This window comes from Fusarium flagelliforme (genome assembly GCF_020744385.1).
Source record: "Fusarium flagelliforme strain FIESC 12 MPI-CAGE-AA-0113 chromosome Unknown B0J16scaffold_7, whole genome shotgun sequence".
Classification (NCBI taxonomy): Eukaryota; Fungi; Ascomycota; class Sordariomycetes; order Hypocreales; family Nectriaceae; genus Fusarium; species Fusarium flagelliforme.
In genome coordinates this window covers 1,308,253-1,324,574 of record NW_025763509.1, presented here as the reverse complement: position 1 = coordinate 1,324,574, position 16,322 = coordinate 1,308,253, and the positions used below count along the sequence as shown (strand labels likewise).

Genomic DNA, 16,322 nt, shown 5'->3' with positions numbered 1-16,322 from the left:
GAAGCCATGACATGTTGACGGCGAGAGGGGATCATACTCGGGGTGTCTTGTCCCGAAGTGTGGATCTCGGATTGCGGGGGTCGTTCTGAGTGACAGTTCGTGCTCTGTAGCCAGATCTCGAATGGCTTGGACGGGACCAATCGTGGTCATGTTAAAGGATTCTAGGACGATATGTTCCGGTCGACTGTGGGTGGGATTGTTGCATCTGCAGTAGGGCTGCTTCGAGGACGCGAATTCGGGCGCGTTTGGTGCTTGGCCAGAGCCCGCCCAGTAAATCGGAGTAGCATGGATGCGTCGAAGGTCTTATAGCGCAGGTTGTATGATCAGACTGAGCTTTGCCACTTCTTGAGACCAGATGACCGATCCCCTGATGTCGTTGCAGCGTGGCACTTTTTGCGGTGGTTCAAGTTGAAGCGATGTTTGTTCCAGCTGCGAAACAATGTGGAAGTGGAAACCTCAGGCCGAGGCACAGCGCTTGAGCACCTAAAGTCACTGTAAGCACGCTGGAACACTTCACAATGAAGGAAGGTGCAGACCAGCCTGACAACTTCTTCAGTCCATACCAAAAAGAAAAGCATCATAATAATTGCATTCTGCATTTACTGATCCCAAACAACATCAACCATGACCAGAATCTTTCTGTCAGTGTCCCTCTCTCTCAGCGGCTTCCATCAGCTAACATGGATCTAAACAGCACTGGAGCTTCTGGGTACATCGGGGGCGACCTCCTCCATCTGCTGCTCAAATCGCACCCCGAGTTCAAAGTTCGCGCTTTAGTCCGAGACGCATCCAAAGGCGCTGCAATTACCGAGGCCTTCCAGCAAGTGGAACTCGTCAACGGCGGCCTCGACGATACAGACATCATCGCTCAAGAAGCCAAGGAAGCCGACATTGTGATCCGTCTGTTCTAGACAGTCCCCCGCTTTTGTTCCGCTCGCTAATGTCACTGTCCCTGCAGATCTGGCAGCTACCGGCCATCTAGAAAGCGTCCAAACCATCTACGATGCTCTTGCGAACAAATCCAAAGGCTCTAAATCGCCATACTATATCCAAATCTCAGGCGCAAGCGCACTCGCAGCTGGTGAACTCGCTGACAAGACGCGGGTCTTTGGCTCCGGTAGTGATGTCATCTACAATGACCTGAGCGGCATCGACTCCATCAAGTCGTTCATTAGACAATATCCCAGTCGCGCTGTGGATAACTATATCATTTCGGTGAAGGAACAAGAATCGCCTGTCAAAACAGCCCTCGTCATTCCCCCGATCATTTTTGGCAAAGGTCGTGGACCTGGCAATCAGCGAAGCATGCAGATTCCGGACCTCGCTAATGCGACACTGATGCGACAGCGGGGACTGAGGGTTGGAGCTGGCGAGAGTCGATGGGGTAACATTCACATCCAAGACTTGAGTCGCTTATTTTTGCGATTAGTGGAAAAGGCGGCTGAAGGCGACCAAGATGAAAACATTTGGGGCGCAAATGGAGTTTTCTTTACTGGTGTGGGAGAAATGGTAGGTTCTCTGATGCGCGTCAAGTGCTTGCAGGATACTAACAGAGTGGACAGTCATTTGGCGACATCTCGCGACGAGTCGCCATCGCGGCAAATGACTTTAACCTAATCCCAAGCAACGAAGTGGATGAAGTCGATGTTGAGGAATTCGATCGTTTGATTCCGCGTGGATCCGTGCTGCTAGGAACCAATGCGCGCGCTGGGGCAGACAGAGCCAAGGCGACGCTTGATTGGGAACCGGAAATGAACAGCCTGGAAGAACTCATCCCGCAGGCTGTCATTGACGAAGCGCGAGCTCTTGGCATGAAAGGTAAGAATCTCTGACCCAAGCTTGGAAATTCGTGGAATTGAGTTGACTTTCTTGTGCCTGATTTAGTGGAGCAATGGATGTAGATCAAATGCGGGCGGGCTTGTCTTCGTTATAAACAAGATGCAGAAAGATTAATGACCTGTTCTGTCTTTTCGCATTTGTACCCGACAATTATTAATTATTGCTCTCAAAGAATTGATGCTACTGATTACTTTCAAATATGGGAAACTTGCTTCACACCCCTTGACTGCTTGAGGTTTCGAGATACAGATTCTCAAAAGCATCCAATGCGACCTTTCATAGATGCTGATATCGACCATCGTTCACTGTAGGTTTAACGCAACACGCCAAACGACATATGCTCAACGAGGGTCACAAGCAAACCAACGGCATAGACATTTAATTAGTCTTCGGTACTTTATTTATTCTTCTCATCTTAAGATTCCCTTGTTCTCTACAATATGCCACGCGCGCAAATAACAGGTTCTGTACAGGGTAACCTCGACGCGTCTGCCACAAACACCAAAAATTGCTTTTTTGTGGCTACTAACACAGTGACGTAACGATACACGGCCGATCAAATTTGAGTTTCATCCCCTTAAGAGAACGACTCCCCTCAGCCGTTGCGTGACGTAATTTAGTGTTATTATTATCTTGACCTGACCGTAAACTATACCAAAATGCCGCCAAGAGGAGCGCAGAACAAGCGCCCAGCCACTGACGCTGAAGATAACCAGCCCGCGTCTAAGAGTGCGAGAACTGGTAATGCGGAGGAGCAAGGCGAAACCACCCAAACGCCTCGAGGATCTTGCCAGCGTCGCATTCTAAAAGGTCCCAAGGGAGAATCCATGATGCCTCAATTCATGCCTCGTGAATGCGCAGAGGCAAATGTCATTGAGAACCTACCCATGCCCTCACGCTGGGTCATTGTAATTGACGCGACCCCCGACCGATCCATGACTCTCAACAGTCGCAAGTAGTGGGAGGATCATGGCCCTTGGCTTGAGGCTCATAAGGCGGGCCTTAAGCTGTCCGCTGCGAAGTGGAAGATGAGAGAGGAAGCGATGAAGCAGGATGGCACTGTTCCTGATGACGAGGGGAATGATGATTGGGATTTTATCTGCTTGCCTATTCCCCCTTCGGAACGGAACGAAGAGGACGAAGAATTGGTGGATTCGAGCTTGGTAGATGAAGAGGAAGAGGGCGGAGATAAGGACAAGGATGGAGAATAAGAGGGAGAAGGCAAGAAGCCTTATGGTAAGCTTGCATCGCTTCATCCTGACTGGTCTTTCTACTTTACAATGCGCGCCCAATCGCGTGACTTGGTGGCAATGTGAAGCTCTCAAGCGCGATCAGGATGACTTTGATCTGCACATCTATAACGACTTCACCGCGTACGGCATGCACGAGCTGATGGAGAACATCGTAAGTCTTATCAAATACCACCCACCCACTTTATCGCAGTAACTAATTGGTGCACAGTTCCTTCAATTCAACTCCGTCTTTAAGGCCAAGGCAAGCTATCGTGACTTCTGGCCTGAAGTTGAGGGTCTGGCCCTGATTCTTCGCAGCGATGTCGTCACCTATGAGAGCAAGTCTAACACAGTCACCACCCCCGTCATGCCCTCTAACGCATAGCTGCAGATTGCGAGGATCCCGAGAAGTGTGAATCCATCAGCGAAGTGGGGCTATCTCACTCTGGCTACCATCGACGCACTCAAGAAGCAAGACGTCTTCAAGCCTGATTCAGAAATCAAGAACCTCGGTCTAGTTCTCTTCATGCTCATCCACTGGGGCCGAGAACAGATCGACTACGAGTTCTCCGAGGAGTGTTGCTCGTGGATCTACAAGGTGATAGACCTTACTGAAGAAGCGGACATCGAACTTACTGCCCCTAATAACTTTGATAAGCAATATGATGAGATTGTTGATAACCGAGATAAGAGGGCCAAGGATATGTCGAGATGGGATAAGGTCAACTGGGGATCCCAGGTACGTTTTAGAGTTCGTTAGAATGAAGGTACTAACTGTATGGTGAAGCTGAAGGCATACGGTAACAAACATGGCGATGGTCCAACGCGTATTGGTGGACAGTATTATGATATCACCAAGATGCCCAAAGCGCAGCGAGATAGGCACTATTTTAAGTACAATACCATTGATGACGTTATGAATCGATTATTGGGAGAGACGAACCACCTTGCTCCAGGCCTGATGGCGGGTGGGATATCATGATCTGATCTTGTCGCAATCTCATGCACATCTATGGCGAGGCCTGGTTCTGTATTTGGTCGAGTCGGATATGTTTCTGCAGATTCGACTAAATACGAACAGATACTCCTTTTACAATTAGTATAGGACACTCTTTATCTCATATACCTTGTTAAGCGTATGTTAAAAGTATTATTTGAAAGCTAAAGAAAATATCAACCCTGCTTCTCGCCAAACTTCTCCCATGCCATCTCACAAGACCTCGCAATCTCAACATCTGAGATTTTCGTGATCCTCTCATTAATCTCCCTCTCAATGCCAGCGAAATCCTTTCCTACACCCTTCGCTCGCCACTCATAAGCATCGCCAATAAATCTGCTACTTTGAACAAGCCATTGCGTCCTCTCCCTTCTCACAGCATCAAAGGCTGCAAACGCCGTCTCAAGGTCTGAGCGACTCTGCACCCGTTTGTCGGCTAGTAGTTCTGCCATGACAGCGCTATCTTCGATGCAGAATCCAGCTCCTGCGCCGTGGTGAGGACTTGAGGCGTGGGCGGCATCACCGAGAATGGCTATTCGGCCTTTGTAGAAAGTGGGAATGGGGTTGTCGCCTGTGTCGAAGATTGCCCACTGTGACTGTTAGTAATAAGCTCATATGAGAGGAAGAAAGTACATACGACACTGAGAGTCTCTTCTGTGAGCTTCAAGAGATTTCGCACTTGACTGTTGTATCCCTTGAAATCATCAAGAGCGTCTTGTCGATGGGCAGTTTTTGTCATCTTTTTGGGGTTATCCCACTCATTCGGATCGGTGCGGAAAGCGACAATGTTCAACTTCTCGCCATGGTTCACTTGGAATGTCAGGATGTGACCATCGGGTCCCATCTGGTATACGTCAGTATCAGTTGTGAAGGTGACTTGTATCAACTTACATGCATGCACGCATTTCGTGCTCTCTCCTCACCCACAGCCTCGATCGCCTTGTCCATGGGAATAAGACCACGGTAGGCGTACTTGTGAGAATATTGAGGTCGTGCAGATGGGTGCTTGTCTCCCACAATGAACTTTCGGACGTGAGAACCGATACCATCGCAACCGATCAAAGCATCGGCATGTGCTGTTGAACCATCAGAGAAGGTCATGCGGATCTTGCCATCGGAATCCTCATGTGCCTCCTCAATCTGCTTGCCGAACTTCACTCTATCCGATGGCAGTAGATGGATAAGCTCATCAAGGAAATGAGCTCTGTGCACTCCATTCTGACCCAAAGAAGTCTTGATGCTGAACTCAGTCTTGTCCTCTTCGGTGGTGCCGTCTAGAAAGTCGAACCAAGTCTCCTTCTTAGATTCCCAGGCGTTCCAGGTGCATACTTTGTGGAAAGCATCGTGGACACCAGGATGGCAGACCTTCATCGCCTGCACAGCATTGGGCGTGAATGAGACTCCAGCTCCAATCTCGTGGAAGTCATCAGCTCGCTCGTAGAGGGTGACGGGGATGTTGCGACGGTGTAGAGCGATGGCAAGAGTGAGACCCGCGATGCCACCGCCGACGATGGCAATGTCAAACGGCTTTTGGTTGCTTGTTGATTCAGCCATTGTATGTGGTTTGTGATAAATGAAGGACGAAGCCTAGAGATTGAGGAGAGTTATTTCTGCTCTTATTGACTTTGAGGAGAACAATCGTTGATGTTGATATCTTATAAAGTCCCCATACTTCCGTCATAGACACAGCCGGCGAGTCCGTGAGCGAACTAATAACCAAGAAATGCAAGACCCGGCTTCCGATCTCCACTTTCTGACTTCCGACAGAGTGGAATCTCACTCCTCCGCTTGCTCCGGAATGTGGTTTGCGGGGAAGCCTCCACATCTCTTCCGCGGAACTGACTCGGGAGTTGCCTTGTCAGTCTTCATGTTTTCAGCCTTACAACCCCTTATCCTATACCAGAGAAGCCTAGATGTAGCCTCTTTCGGTTTAAACAAGAGCTGCCAAAGACCCTTATCCTTATGTCTGGTATATTCTGATCCTTGAAGGCGGCTTTGTTAGGTGTCTACAGTAGCGGCTGCGTAGAGGAAGATCCACAGCGGGGATGGACTGTCATGATGGCAAGAGAGCGATTGCAAAGATCAACAGGAAGTACAAATGTGTTAAGAATGGGTTTGTTCAATAGGAAAGTTTGGCAGAAAACGTTCTCATTTTTATATCTTCTAAAACGCTGTGCTAGATACTGTTCGCTTTTCGTGAATAGTGAGTAAGAGGGAGGTGGGTGTCAGTAGAATTATCCTCTAAGGCTTAGGCTTCAGAAATAAAGTAGCCTAACTGCTAGCCTAAGCTCGCATAAGGTGACCAAATGATTTCGTCTCTTATGCTCTCGGCTTCAACTTGGAAGCGTACTACCAGCCAATCAATCCAGTGCGAGAGATTCGCGTAGAAAAGTCATAGCCACAATCAACCCACCACGCCTCACATCAGCTTACGCTTTGACCCGTCGTATTACAGCACATTCTTTTCGTATTTGCGAGGTATTGGTGTCAAATTGTTGCAGCATCCTTGGCAGCTGAAAATATTGCCCAAACAGGGCCATTTCTTTGCTTTTTCTATGATTCCACTCCACTTTCTTCACCGTAGGCCGCCTCATTCTTACAGGCAAGATAAGAGAGTGGACAACTGTCTCTGCTTAAATATGCCCTTTCTCACCATGAGATCACTATTTGCTCACCGCAACCTAACCATCTCTAATTATAATGTCTTTGGCCTTTGAGACACAACAAATGACTCAGCGAAAGGCATCAGACGCGGGTGAGCTAGGGGGAAGTGGGAATGACTTTGTCAACTTCTCACTTAACCTCATTGCTCCAATCAAGTCAACGGACCTGATCCATGACAATGGCTGCGGCTTTGGGCTTGTGTCAAAAGCCATCATAGCTAGGGCTTCACCATCGGCGAAGGGCTTTCGTATCCAAGCGACTGATGACAACCCTCAATTCGTCATGTGCTGCGAAGAGGAGGCGAAGCGAAACAAATGGCCTTTGGAGGCTCATGTCATGGATGCTCGAGTAAGTCCTAATTGCGCTGCGCCTTTGAGGTCTCAATACTAACTGGAAATTAGGATCTGGACTTTTCAAACAACCATTTCAGCCACTCTTTCAGCAACTGGCCATTCCAATCTGCTCAGGCTGCGAAATTCACTCTGGAAGAAGTTCATCGAACCCTCAAGCCTGGAGGAATCGCTATAGTTAGCTCATTCGAAGGCGCCGGTTCTCCTGTGCCAGTACAAGACAGATCTTCACAAGAGGAGCAAATGAAAAGTGAATTGGTGGAAGCAGGGTTCAATCCTGATAAGACGCAGGTATATCGAAACGATGCGTTGGTCACGGTCGCAATTGCTACCAAGGATTAGAGCTGATCAATCATGAGTTCTGTATGAGCTCATTGGGAGGAGTTGATTACGAATACTATTTGTTCTATATATAACGTTGAAGCTCATGTGGCCAATCAGAGGCATTATCGATAGACTTGAGCTTATAAATTCATGGTTTTGAGTTAAGAAGCCAAGATGTTTCATTAGAAGTGGAATTGCTATCAAAAACTCCGTGGATACGGTTGATTGAGGGAGATTTATAATCTTCGCTTCATAGCACGATTTGTACCATAGCACAAAGACTTATCAATGACGCAGATCGTCATTAGTCCACCATCATGACGCCACTAGTGATCTCAATCTTCTACAAAAGCTCAACGATTCCATATTTGTCTTTACGTCAGATCAATCGTATCGTTCCTCATCGTTCATACAAAACCGCCATCATGACTACCAAAGCCATCGTTATGGTTGAAAAGGGCAAGGCCACTATCCAAGAAGTCCCAAAGCCCAAGCTTCGTGACGATTATGTGCTTATTAAAGTCAATGCTGTCGGTATCAACCCCACAGACTGGAAGCATATCGACTTTGAAGTCGCCGACGCTGGCTCCCGAATCGGATGCGACTATGCTGGTGTCGTTGAAGAAGTTGGAAGTAAAGTGACCAAGCCTTTCAAAAAGGGTGATCGTATTAGCGGAGTAGTGCATGGAGGGTAAGTGTCTTACTGGAAACTCGAGGTTCGTCGCTAACCCTCTTTAGTGATCGAACGCAGCATGAGAACGGAGGATTTGCTGAATACATTGTTGCCAAAGGCGATGTTCAAATCAAGACACCGGATAATGTGAGCGACGAAGAAGCTGCTACCCTCGGTATTTCTATTGCGACTGTAGTGAGTATTTGTCTACCAAAAGCGATGAGCTGATGCTGACCGATGACTAGGGCCAAGGACTCTATAAGACTCTGGGTCTACCGCTGCCCAACGAAGCTAAGAAGAGTGACGAATTCATTCTCATCTATGGCGGAAGCACTGCAACTGGCATCTACGGCATCCAGTTCGCCAAGCTATCAGGTTTGCGAGTCATCGCAACAGCTTCCCCACACAACTTCGACTATCTCAAGTCCCTTGGAGCTGAAGCCGTTTTCGACTACAAATCTTCCAACGTTGCAGAAGAGATCCGCAAATACACCAATAACACCTTGAAGCTCGCTTGGGACTGCACCGGTCTAGGAGCAGCCACCTGCGCCGGATCGCTAAGCACAGAGGGCGGGAAGTACGCTACTCTCCTTCCAGTAGACCAGAAGCAATTGTTGGACGTGAACCCCAAAGTTGACGGACCCTATGTTACTCTGATGTACTCCATCTTTGGGGAGAGATTCGTCAAGGGCTCTGAGACACCACCCAAGCCTGATGAGTTTGACTTTGCCAAGGACTTTTGGGAGATCACCCGACAGCTCCTCGAGGAGGGTAAGCTCAAGGCCCCACAGACCTATGTTAACCGAGGCGGCAATGGTTTCGAAGGCATTCTGAAAGGACTAGATGAACTGCGAGCTGATAAGGTGTCTGGAGGAAAGCTTGTTTACACTCTTTAGATAACTATTTAACGTGAATAGCCCTACATATAGTCCAATTCGAAGTCAATAAAGATAGATGTAGAGTCAAACTCTAAAACAAAATCAGAACCATCTCCGATAACGATAAGTTTGATTGACACTGCAGGGAAAAAAGGCAAAAAGATTGTTTGCATGCCTCCACACCGGATTGAACGATGGACCTTTGCATTACAAGTGCAACGCTCTACCACTGAGCTATAGAGGCGGCTGTTTTCGTTAGCGTCGAGCAACGAATTATAACTCATATACTGCTTAGCCAACAGCCACAAAAACAACGTTACATCGGCTTCACCTGAACATTGCAGCGCCTCTTCCGTAACAGAATCTCGTTGTAGAAAATGCTCGTGTGCCCATGATATTCCCATCGGTGCGCAGGGAATAATTCCCCGTGATCTACAGCACTGTTTGTAGCGTATTAATTCCAGTTCATCTGTAGAGGCATGGAGATTCTATCTAGTAGTTTCTACTGCCTTCGAAAGCCAAACAGAAAACTTTCCCCAGCCATTCGACCCTCCCCCAGGTCGGGCCGTTTCTTAATTTCTGGGTCCATCGCCAACTAAACAATCGAAGCGATGGATTGACAAAGAATAACAGCTGATTATTGATACCAGGAGGAACGAACAGGCATCTTGCACCTGACATATTCGTCCTAGCGTAGGCTCTGCGCAATGACAGGTCGGAGGGCAATTTCCGGCATTTTTGAGCCGAGCAGCAAGCCACGGAAAGCCCAACACGGTAATAAATCGACGCTTCATAGAGGCTTCGTCAAAGTCAATTGGACGACCTGCCGAGTTGATTCGGTGTCGGCGACCTTTTATTCTAAGCGACTGCCTGTCCTCGTGTACGTAATGATTCGCAGAGCTTGTTTAACGAGCTGCTGAAAAGGACTTGGGACTGTGGAGCGTCTGTTGGTTGCATCTGGTCTTGCAAGCTTATCTCCCTCTCATTACCTCACAGATACCATCCTTTCCTGTCTAGCGGGATTTACCTTCTTTCCTTTAAATTCAAGACATCCATCCTGTGACACCGAGCCCATCGCTCTTACCCGAGGCATCACCTATTCCTTGACCGCAAAACGTGACCCTGCCTGTTTCCTCCGCTTTGTATAACTGTGACTGGGCGTGCGCTTTATCTTCTTTGCACAATATCATTGTGATTTACCACTTTTGGTGAACACACCACGATGCTAGGCTTTAGGAAGAAATCCGATGGCGACGCTTCTGCTGAGGCTCGTCATAACGATGAAGTCCAAGACGATATTCCTCAACGGCCTTGGATGGAGACAGTTCTCCCGGTATTCGCTTGCGGTGCTGGTCTTTTCTCGGATGGCTACATCAACAACGTGAGCTTTACGACGTCACTTTGTGAAAAATCTCCTAACATGCTCAGGTCATCGGTTCCGTTAACACTACGCTGAGGCGACAATATGGCGATGTCTATGTCAAATCGAATGCGTTCAAATACGTCTCTGATATTGCCTTTGTAGGCACCGTCGTTGGTCAGCTAGTATTTGGCTTCCTCGCTGACCACTGGTCGCGAACAAATACGCTCATGGTGTCTACTGTTATTCTTATCATCTTTACTGCCTTGGCTGCTGGTTCCTACTGGCACGGTGAACCCGTTGGAATGTTCAACATGTTGACTGCCTGGCGATTCTTTGTTGGTATTGGCATAGGAGGTAAACATTCTTTGAATCATTGGCCAACCAAGTTGTGCTAACAAACTCAGGTGAATATCCAGCAGGTAGCGTTGGATGCGCAGAGTCCAGTGGTCAAATGAAGAAAGGCACCCGAAATCGATGGTTCATCCTGTTCACCAATTCGATGATTGACTTCGGCTTTGTCATTGGTGCCTTCGTTCCTTGTAAGTCACCTCAACCACTGCTCATCATATCGCTGACACGACACAGACGTCGTTGCTGCCGCCGCTCACAACGCCAATTTTGGTACCATTTGGAGAACAAGTCTTGGTATTGGCGTTGTCTTTCCTCTTATTCTTTTTGTCCTACGACTACGACTCAAAGAGCCTGAAGAATTTGCCAAGCAATCCATGAGACGTCAAACGCCATACTCGTTGGTTCTGCGTTACTACTGGTTCAGGCTTTTCGCTGTCAGCCTTGTCTGGTTCCTCTACAACGTAAGTTCTCCATGTACTTAAGGATCCTCTAGCTGACATTTTTAGTTCTCATCATACGCTTTCGGTATCTACTCTTCGTCGATTCTATCAGGTATCTACGGCGACAACGCACCTCTCACCACAGTCTTTGGCTGGAACACCGTCGTCAACATGTTCTACCTGCCAGGTACATTGATCGGTGCTTTCGTCAGTGACTGGATCGGTCCCCGATACACTCTCATCCTCGGTGTTACGCTTCAAGCCATTGTCGGCTTCATCATGGCAGGTGTCTATGACAAGATTTCAGGCCAAATCGCCGCCTTCGCCGTTGTGTTTGGTATCTTCCAAGCCCTCGGTGAGCTAGGTCCCGGAAACAATATCGGCCTTCTCGCAGCCAAGACATGCGCTACTGGAGTCCGAGGTCGATACTACGGTATTGCTGCTGCGGTTGGGAAGATCGGCGCGTTTGTTGGCACATACGTGTTTCCATACATCCAAGCCGCTGGTGGCAACGAGACCCAAAGCGCTCAATATCCTTTCTGGGTATCCTCTAGTCTTTGTATTCTTTCGGCTCTCATAGTTTTCTTTTGCATTCCTCATATCGGCCAAGATACTATTACTCTCGAAGATCAAAAGTTCCGCGAGTATCTCCAGAGCCAAGGTTGGGATACAGCTCAGCTGGGCCTTGATGCGGCTGGTGTTGAAGGCGGAGCAGCGAGTGACTCGAAGACTGACGAGAAGATGGTTCAGTGAGCACACTTTGTATTAGTTGTTGATAGCTTACTTGTGTCTTGAAACTCGAATCCGCTGTCAAACTCACGCCTTGTGTGTAGATACTTGTGTCATGATAGCACGACATATAAAAATGGATTCATTAAGCCTATAAGAATTTATCATACTGTCACGATTTAAGGGTTTAAAGCGTAAATACTTAAGTATAACTATGCTCCTACTCCAATATTCTAACTAGCCACATTGATAACTCCTATTCACTCTCAAAACAGTAGCCTAACGCCGAAACCAAGGAAATAATGAATTCTCCAGCCAGAAAACACCACGCCTGAAACTTTTCCATGCTTTCCTTGCCCACAAATATATACAAGAAAGTATTCCTTTACTCGCGCATCCTAAAAAGATGGCATGCAGGTAATCTGAATTTCACAGATAAACATTTCTAGCGGCGAACTTGTTTCGCCTGTTTTGGTTTATTAGGGTCTGGTTGAGTATAAGGACAAAACCTATCCAGGTGCTGGATGAAAACGGCCCGCTCAGCGATACCAATTCGACAAAATAAACATTGGTACTTGTTATCGTAGTTGAGGCAATCCTCAGGTTGTAAATCGTGACCCATGCCGGTTTTCTCTTGAATTTTTAGAGCGACGGGCGGGGAGACAAGGGTGAGAAGAGAATCAAGTCTCGGTGGGGGGTTTCCCTGTTGAACGGGGACTTGGTAAGCGGGCCTGTGAGACCGTGGTGTTAAATCCCGGTTTTGGGAACCACTTCTGTATGAGTATGAGTGGTCATGATGATTTTGGGTATTAATGTCGGGGTGTGTATATGCATGGTTTGCAGTAGACGGCGGTGCCCGGGTGTACTCAGGTGCTGAGGAAGCAGGGATGTAATTGCTTCCTTGGTGACGGAGTGGTGGTAAGGGTCCATGGGAAGAACTTCCCCAGCTGTCGCTAATTGAAGATATGGAAGGTTCCATTTGTGCCACCGACGATGTCCTTTGACGTAGGGACATGGCATTCAATGGTGGGACACGTATGCTGTTAGCAGTATTTGGTCTTGGTGAAGTGGTCGATGCTGATGCAAGCTGTGGAGACGATGCCGCGCTCGGTGCCTGTGCTCCATGAACAACAGAGCCTGGACGAGAAAGACTCATTGCGTACTGTCGAGGAGATGTGGGAGGTCTACTCCCATGAATCGCTGAGCCAGGCCGAGGAACTTCCATGGCTTGCAAGCGTGGAGATGCGCCGATCGGCGGTGACGGGTGCCCGTGGGTAAGAGTGCTTGGAGGAGGCAATCTCACCGATGTCTGTTGCGGAGATGGCGGTACGTGTGACCAAGATTGTCCACGTGTCGCATACGGTCTGGGGAGTTCTCTGACCAGTTGGTGTGGTGAAGCTGGTATACGAAAGTCCTGAGCGGGTGATGTCTCGCCTGCCAACACCCGGGGTGACGGTAGTGGCTGAGTCACAGGTACTTTGTAACCATGGGACAGGGAGCTCGATCGGGAGGTGCTCGCATAGGACAGTCTTGGAGACTCATTAACTGGCGGCGCGGGAGTGTTTTGGGGAATGGAAGGAAGCCGAGGGCTTTGTAATGCTGGCTGTCTTGAAGGCAGCCCCTCGCGAACTACATGACCGTTGACAGAAGGGCGCCCGAAGGTCGCTGGCACATAGGGCGGCTGGGGCGTAGTAGCCGGATTGGAAATGGCTCGAGATGCAGGTGTGGGTTGCGCATTCCTGATGGTCGGTTCATGAGCTGAGGAGGCGGTTGTCTCTCGGCACTGGATGGATGCTGGTCCAGGGTTTGATGATGTCATATTCATCACAGGTGGCGATGAGATGTACTGCGCATGCGGGTGTCGAAGACCCCCAGAGCTCGTTGAGGGAGCATCAGCCGACTGTCGTGGACCATCGGCAGCTTGTGAAGGTGGACGCATGGTACTGGGCTGTGATACTTCGCAAGGTGCCCGTAATGGCGAAGCGGTTACCTGCTGTAGTGGACTGCCTGACTGCACTTGGGGCCTATCCCTTCCCGCAGCTCCAGGAAGTGGCATCTGAACTGGCGGCGACTTCGACACTAATCGAGCCTCATGATGAGCTCCTGCCAAGCCTTCTTGTCGCTTAGGTGAATGAACCTGTACTCCTTCGCCACCTCTGAGTGATGGACGAGAGTGCGAAGAAGCTCGTGGCCCTGATGAGTTTCGAGGCAGAGGTTCTGTAGTCTGTCGTATGGACGTGGAAGCGGGCTGGCCCATTTCAGAATAAGGAGAATGCTGATGGCTAGTCTCGCGGTCTCTAGTAGATGGCCGTGAAGACGTAGACGCTCTTTGGCCAGTGCTGGCGTACGGAGAAGGTCGTGCAAGAGACTGGTTGATGGCTGTGAATGATTTTGCCGGCGTGAAAGTGCGTTGGGCCGTTGAGGTTATAGGAGAATGTTGCTGAGAAACCCTGCCATCTCTGGTAGAAGGTCGTGACGGCGTCGAAGAGCCATGTCCCAGCTCAGCGTAGGAAGGAGGTTGTACACTGTTCCTGGGCGCCGGACCCCGCTGGCTTGCCTCGTCCAGTGACAACCGCTGTGTCTCGCTACTAAGAGACACTGACCGAGAGTGGAGGGATGCTCGTTCGCCAACATCAGCATATAAAGGATGATGCTGACTTGAATTTTCCTTAGCCAGCGGCTGGCTACTGGACGTTTCAACGTCTTCACCCATCCTGACGTGTGATCGAGATGTCTCAGTCTCAACAGAGTCCGGTTCAACCACCATACCCTCGAATGGGTTATGAGCCATCATAAGACTACTATCATCAGAGGAAGTCGAACTAGGAGGGGTATTGGTATCTTGCTGTGAAATGGATTCGGAATGTGAAAGCTGGTCATACAAGCTTTCACCTTCCTGTAATAGGGTTTCGAGTTCGGCTGTTGAGAGGGAGCCTTGCTGTGGTTTGTCAAGCGGAGCTGACACTTTCAGATCTGGTTTCGATGGCTTCTCTGCAGAGCTCACTTCTTCGGATGAAGCAGCCGTCTCCGCTGAGGCTAGTTCTTCGGGCGTTGAATCCAGCTTTGGAAGATCCTTATTTGTGATTTTCTCATCGGCCGAGTCCTTAGTCTTGAGACCATCCTCATGAGTCTCACGTGTTGATTTTGGCTGCTCATCTGGTTTGCATCTCCGCAAACTCGACTCTTGAGAATATCTCTTCGATTCAGACTTTGCCGAATGATCCACGTTTGATTCGATGTTTAGGTCTGGTTCCTTCGATACCTTCTCGGCCTCGTCTGTATTAGTCTCGCGCGCGGGTACGCCTTGTATAGGCTCGTCTTGGGGTTTCGCTCTCGTCTGGAAGTCGTTTTGTCCTGGCTTCTCATTTGCCGCATCCTCTTCGTCAGCCTCCGCCATATGAACATCTGATTCCGTGCTGTCATCTGCATCTTCGGACATTTCTTTTGGTGGTTCGGTGGTTTCTTGTGCCTCAGAAGTAGTTTTAAGTGTGCGATTTCTTTCATCTTGATTGAGCTCGCTTGTTGCTTCTGAGGGGCTCAGGTCCATCTCATCGTCTTCTGCTGCTGGCGCGTCTCGCGTTTGAGCCTGAGATTGTTCCGGTTGAATGTCTTGGTTTCTTGCCACTCCCTCTTGCGCCGCTGCCTCTGTCATGACTACGGTGGTCGCTACTGATTCGTGGATCTGTGGGATATGGGTTTCCTGGGTATCACAAGCGTCCTCCATCTCATGGTCATTCGTCAATTCCTCCGGCTGACTCTTGGATCGAGTTTCGTGCTGCTGATGGACGGCAATTCCGTTGGAGGCCTCTATGGGCTGTTCGGGGAATTCTGGCTCGTCGACAGTATCGGAGTTCGTGGCCTCGGCCTCCGCTGCAAGTTGTTGACCTGCAGAAGACTCTGACACTAGTGAAGAAAGCTCAGATTCGTCGGAGCCCGATTCCGATACTGGATTGCACTCCAGGTCAGAATATTTCAACGTACCAGTTCGTAAAGACTTACCCTCATCTATCGAATCTGGAATCTCTTGCTGATTTTCTGCTGCTTTCTCCCGTAGATATTCCAAGGCCCGTTCGCTGTGGTCGATCCTCCTAGCTTCGTCCTCATTCCAGGGCATGATATCATAGAGCGGTATCCACGCCTTTTGGCATTCCTCAGGAAACTCCTTCTCTTCCTCTTCAAAAAAGATAAATGGGTAGTGCCGTTCCAGGCACTGAGGTCCGCCATCCTCGTAGCCGTTGGCCCAGGTAAATGTTTGGCTCGAGCTGTCGTACTCGTAACATAGCGGTGTTGGTCTGACGAGGCCCATCTTAAGGAATGACTCATGAATACCAATCGACGCTAAATCGTGCAAAGGGAGGAGTAGGGCGGGGAACCACGATTTGGTCTCGTTCCAGTAGATGGCGTAGACTTTGCCGGGAACCAGTTCGAGTTCGTAGTCGTAGTCTTCCTGTTTTCCCTTTCTGAGTTGCGACCGTGTTGCTT

General features: G+C 49.1%; 7 protein-coding genes and 1 non-coding gene across 8 annotated transcripts; 6 read left to right on the top strand and 2 right to left on the bottom strand.

The window, feature by feature from the left end:
• Positions 1–483: 483 nt before the first annotated feature.
• On the top strand, positions 484–2,168 carry B0J16DRAFT_348879 (uncharacterized protein). The gene is made up of 5 exons (XM_046128806.1): positions 484–641; positions 695–900; positions 959–1,509; positions 1,563–1,818; positions 1,885–2,168. Exons 1-5 carry the CDS (start codon positions 625–627, stop codon positions 1,899–1,901), a joined length of 1,047 nt encoding a protein of 348 aa, XP_045978949.1. The 5' UTR covers positions 484–624; the 3' UTR covers positions 1,902–2,168.
• A 330-nt stretch (positions 2,169–2,498) lies between these two features.
• Positions 2,499–3,050, top strand: B0J16DRAFT_388430 (uncharacterized protein; the record flags this gene model as incomplete). The annotated part of the gene is made up of 2 exons (XM_046131743.1): positions 2,499–2,747; positions 2,799–3,050. The coding sequence occupies 2 exons, from the start codon at positions 2,499–2,501 to the stop codon at positions 3,048–3,050; spliced, it is 501 nt and encodes a 166-aa protein (XP_045978948.1).
• Positions 3,051–3,072: 22 nt separating this feature from the next.
• B0J16DRAFT_388429 (uncharacterized protein) lies at positions 3,073–4,053 on the top strand (the record flags this gene model as incomplete). Its single annotated transcript, XM_046131742.1, has 4 exons — positions 3,073–3,243; positions 3,301–3,423; positions 3,463–3,810; positions 3,859–4,053. The coding sequence occupies 4 exons, from the start codon at positions 3,073–3,075 to the stop codon at positions 4,051–4,053; spliced, it is 837 nt and encodes a 278-aa protein (XP_045978947.1).
• A 175-nt stretch (positions 4,054–4,228) lies between these two features.
• B0J16DRAFT_418076 (uncharacterized protein) lies at positions 4,229–5,795 on the bottom strand. The gene is made up of 3 exons (XM_046133734.1): positions 4,960–5,795; positions 4,706–4,912; positions 4,229–4,658 (listed from the first exon to the last, which is right to left on the bottom strand). Exons 1-3 carry the CDS (start codon positions 5,620–5,622, stop codon positions 4,245–4,247), a joined length of 1,284 nt encoding a protein of 427 aa, XP_045978946.1. The 5' UTR covers positions 5,623–5,795; the 3' UTR covers positions 4,229–4,244.
• An 862-nt stretch (positions 5,796–6,657) lies between these two features.
• Positions 6,658–7,681, top strand: B0J16DRAFT_348872 (S-adenosyl-L-methionine-dependent methyltransferase). Its single transcript, XM_046128805.1, has 2 exons — positions 6,658–7,080; positions 7,134–7,681. Exons 1-2 carry the CDS (start codon positions 6,769–6,771, stop codon positions 7,422–7,424), a joined length of 603 nt encoding a protein of 200 aa, XP_045978945.1. The 5' UTR covers positions 6,658–6,768; the 3' UTR covers positions 7,425–7,681.
• A 129-nt stretch (positions 7,682–7,810) lies between these two features.
• B0J16DRAFT_183373 (chaperonin 10-like protein) lies at positions 7,811–8,987 on the top strand. Its single transcript, XM_046122670.1, has 3 exons — positions 7,811–8,097; positions 8,145–8,274; positions 8,325–8,987. The coding sequence occupies exons 1-3, from the start codon at positions 7,832–7,834 to the stop codon at positions 8,973–8,975; spliced, it is 1,047 nt and encodes a 348-aa protein (XP_045978944.1). The 5' UTR covers positions 7,811–7,831; the 3' UTR covers positions 8,976–8,987.
• Positions 8,988–9,129: 142 nt separating this feature from the next.
• Positions 9,130–9,201, bottom strand: B0J16DRAFT_t279. The gene has a single exon. It is a non-coding gene; the product is annotated as a tRNA-Thr (tRNA).
• An 827-nt stretch (positions 9,202–10,028) lies between these two features.
• Positions 10,029–12,043, top strand: B0J16DRAFT_183356 (major facilitator superfamily domain-containing protein). The gene is made up of 5 exons (XM_046122669.1): positions 10,029–10,338; positions 10,386–10,674; positions 10,725–10,859; positions 10,906–11,132; positions 11,178–12,043. The coding sequence occupies exons 1-5, from the start codon at positions 10,180–10,182 to the stop codon at positions 11,862–11,864; spliced, it is 1,497 nt and encodes a 498-aa protein (XP_045978943.1). The 5' UTR covers positions 10,029–10,179; the 3' UTR covers positions 11,865–12,043.
• Positions 12,044–16,322: the final 4,279 nt, after the last annotated feature.

Bases quoted from the DNA above. Each gene is read 5' to 3' on its own strand.
- B0J16DRAFT_348879 (XM_046128806.1), top strand. The intron at 901-958 runs GTCTGTTCTAGA...CTGTCCCTGCAG, and splicing joins GGAAGCCGACATTGTGATCC to ATCTGGCAGCTACCGGCCAT. The intron at 1,510-1,562 runs GTAGGTTCTCTG...CAGAGTGGACAG, and splicing joins TTACTGGTGTGGGAGAAATG to TCATTTGGCGACATCTCGCG.
- B0J16DRAFT_418076 (XM_046133734.1), bottom strand. From the start codon at position 5,622: ATGGCTGAATCAACAAGCAACCAAAAGCCGTTTGACATTGCCATCGTC. The intron at 4,913-4,959 runs GTAAGTTGATAC...GACGTATACCAG, and splicing joins CACGAAATGCGTGCATGCAT to ATGGGACCCGATGGTCACAT. The intron at 4,659-4,705 runs GTATGTACTTTC...TAACAGTCACAG, and splicing joins CAGAAGAGACTCTCAGTGTC to TGGGCAATCTTCGACACAGG.
- B0J16DRAFT_348872 (XM_046128805.1), top strand. From the start codon at position 6,769: ATGTCTTTGGCCTTTGAGACACAACAAATGACTCAGCGAAAGGCATCA. The intron at 7,081-7,133 runs GTAAGTCCTAAT...ACTGGAAATTAG, and splicing joins CTCATGTCATGGATGCTCGA to GATCTGGACTTTTCAAACAA.
- B0J16DRAFT_183373 (XM_046122670.1), top strand. From the start codon at position 7,832: ATGACTACCAAAGCCATCGTTATGGTTGAAAAGGGCAAGGCCACTATC. The intron at 8,098-8,144 runs GTAAGTGTCTTA...AACCCTCTTTAG, and splicing joins AGCGGAGTAGTGCATGGAGG to TGATCGAACGCAGCATGAGA. The intron at 8,275-8,324 runs GTGAGTATTTGT...ACCGATGACTAG, and splicing joins GTATTTCTATTGCGACTGTA to GGCCAAGGACTCTATAAGAC.
- B0J16DRAFT_183356 (XM_046122669.1), top strand. From the start codon at position 10,180: ATGCTAGGCTTTAGGAAGAAATCCGATGGCGACGCTTCTGCTGAGGCT. The intron at 10,339-10,385 runs GTGAGCTTTACG...TAACATGCTCAG, and splicing joins CGGATGGCTACATCAACAAC to GTCATCGGTTCCGTTAACAC. The intron at 10,675-10,724 runs GTAAACATTCTT...TAACAAACTCAG, and splicing joins TGTTGGTATTGGCATAGGAG to GTGAATATCCAGCAGGTAGC.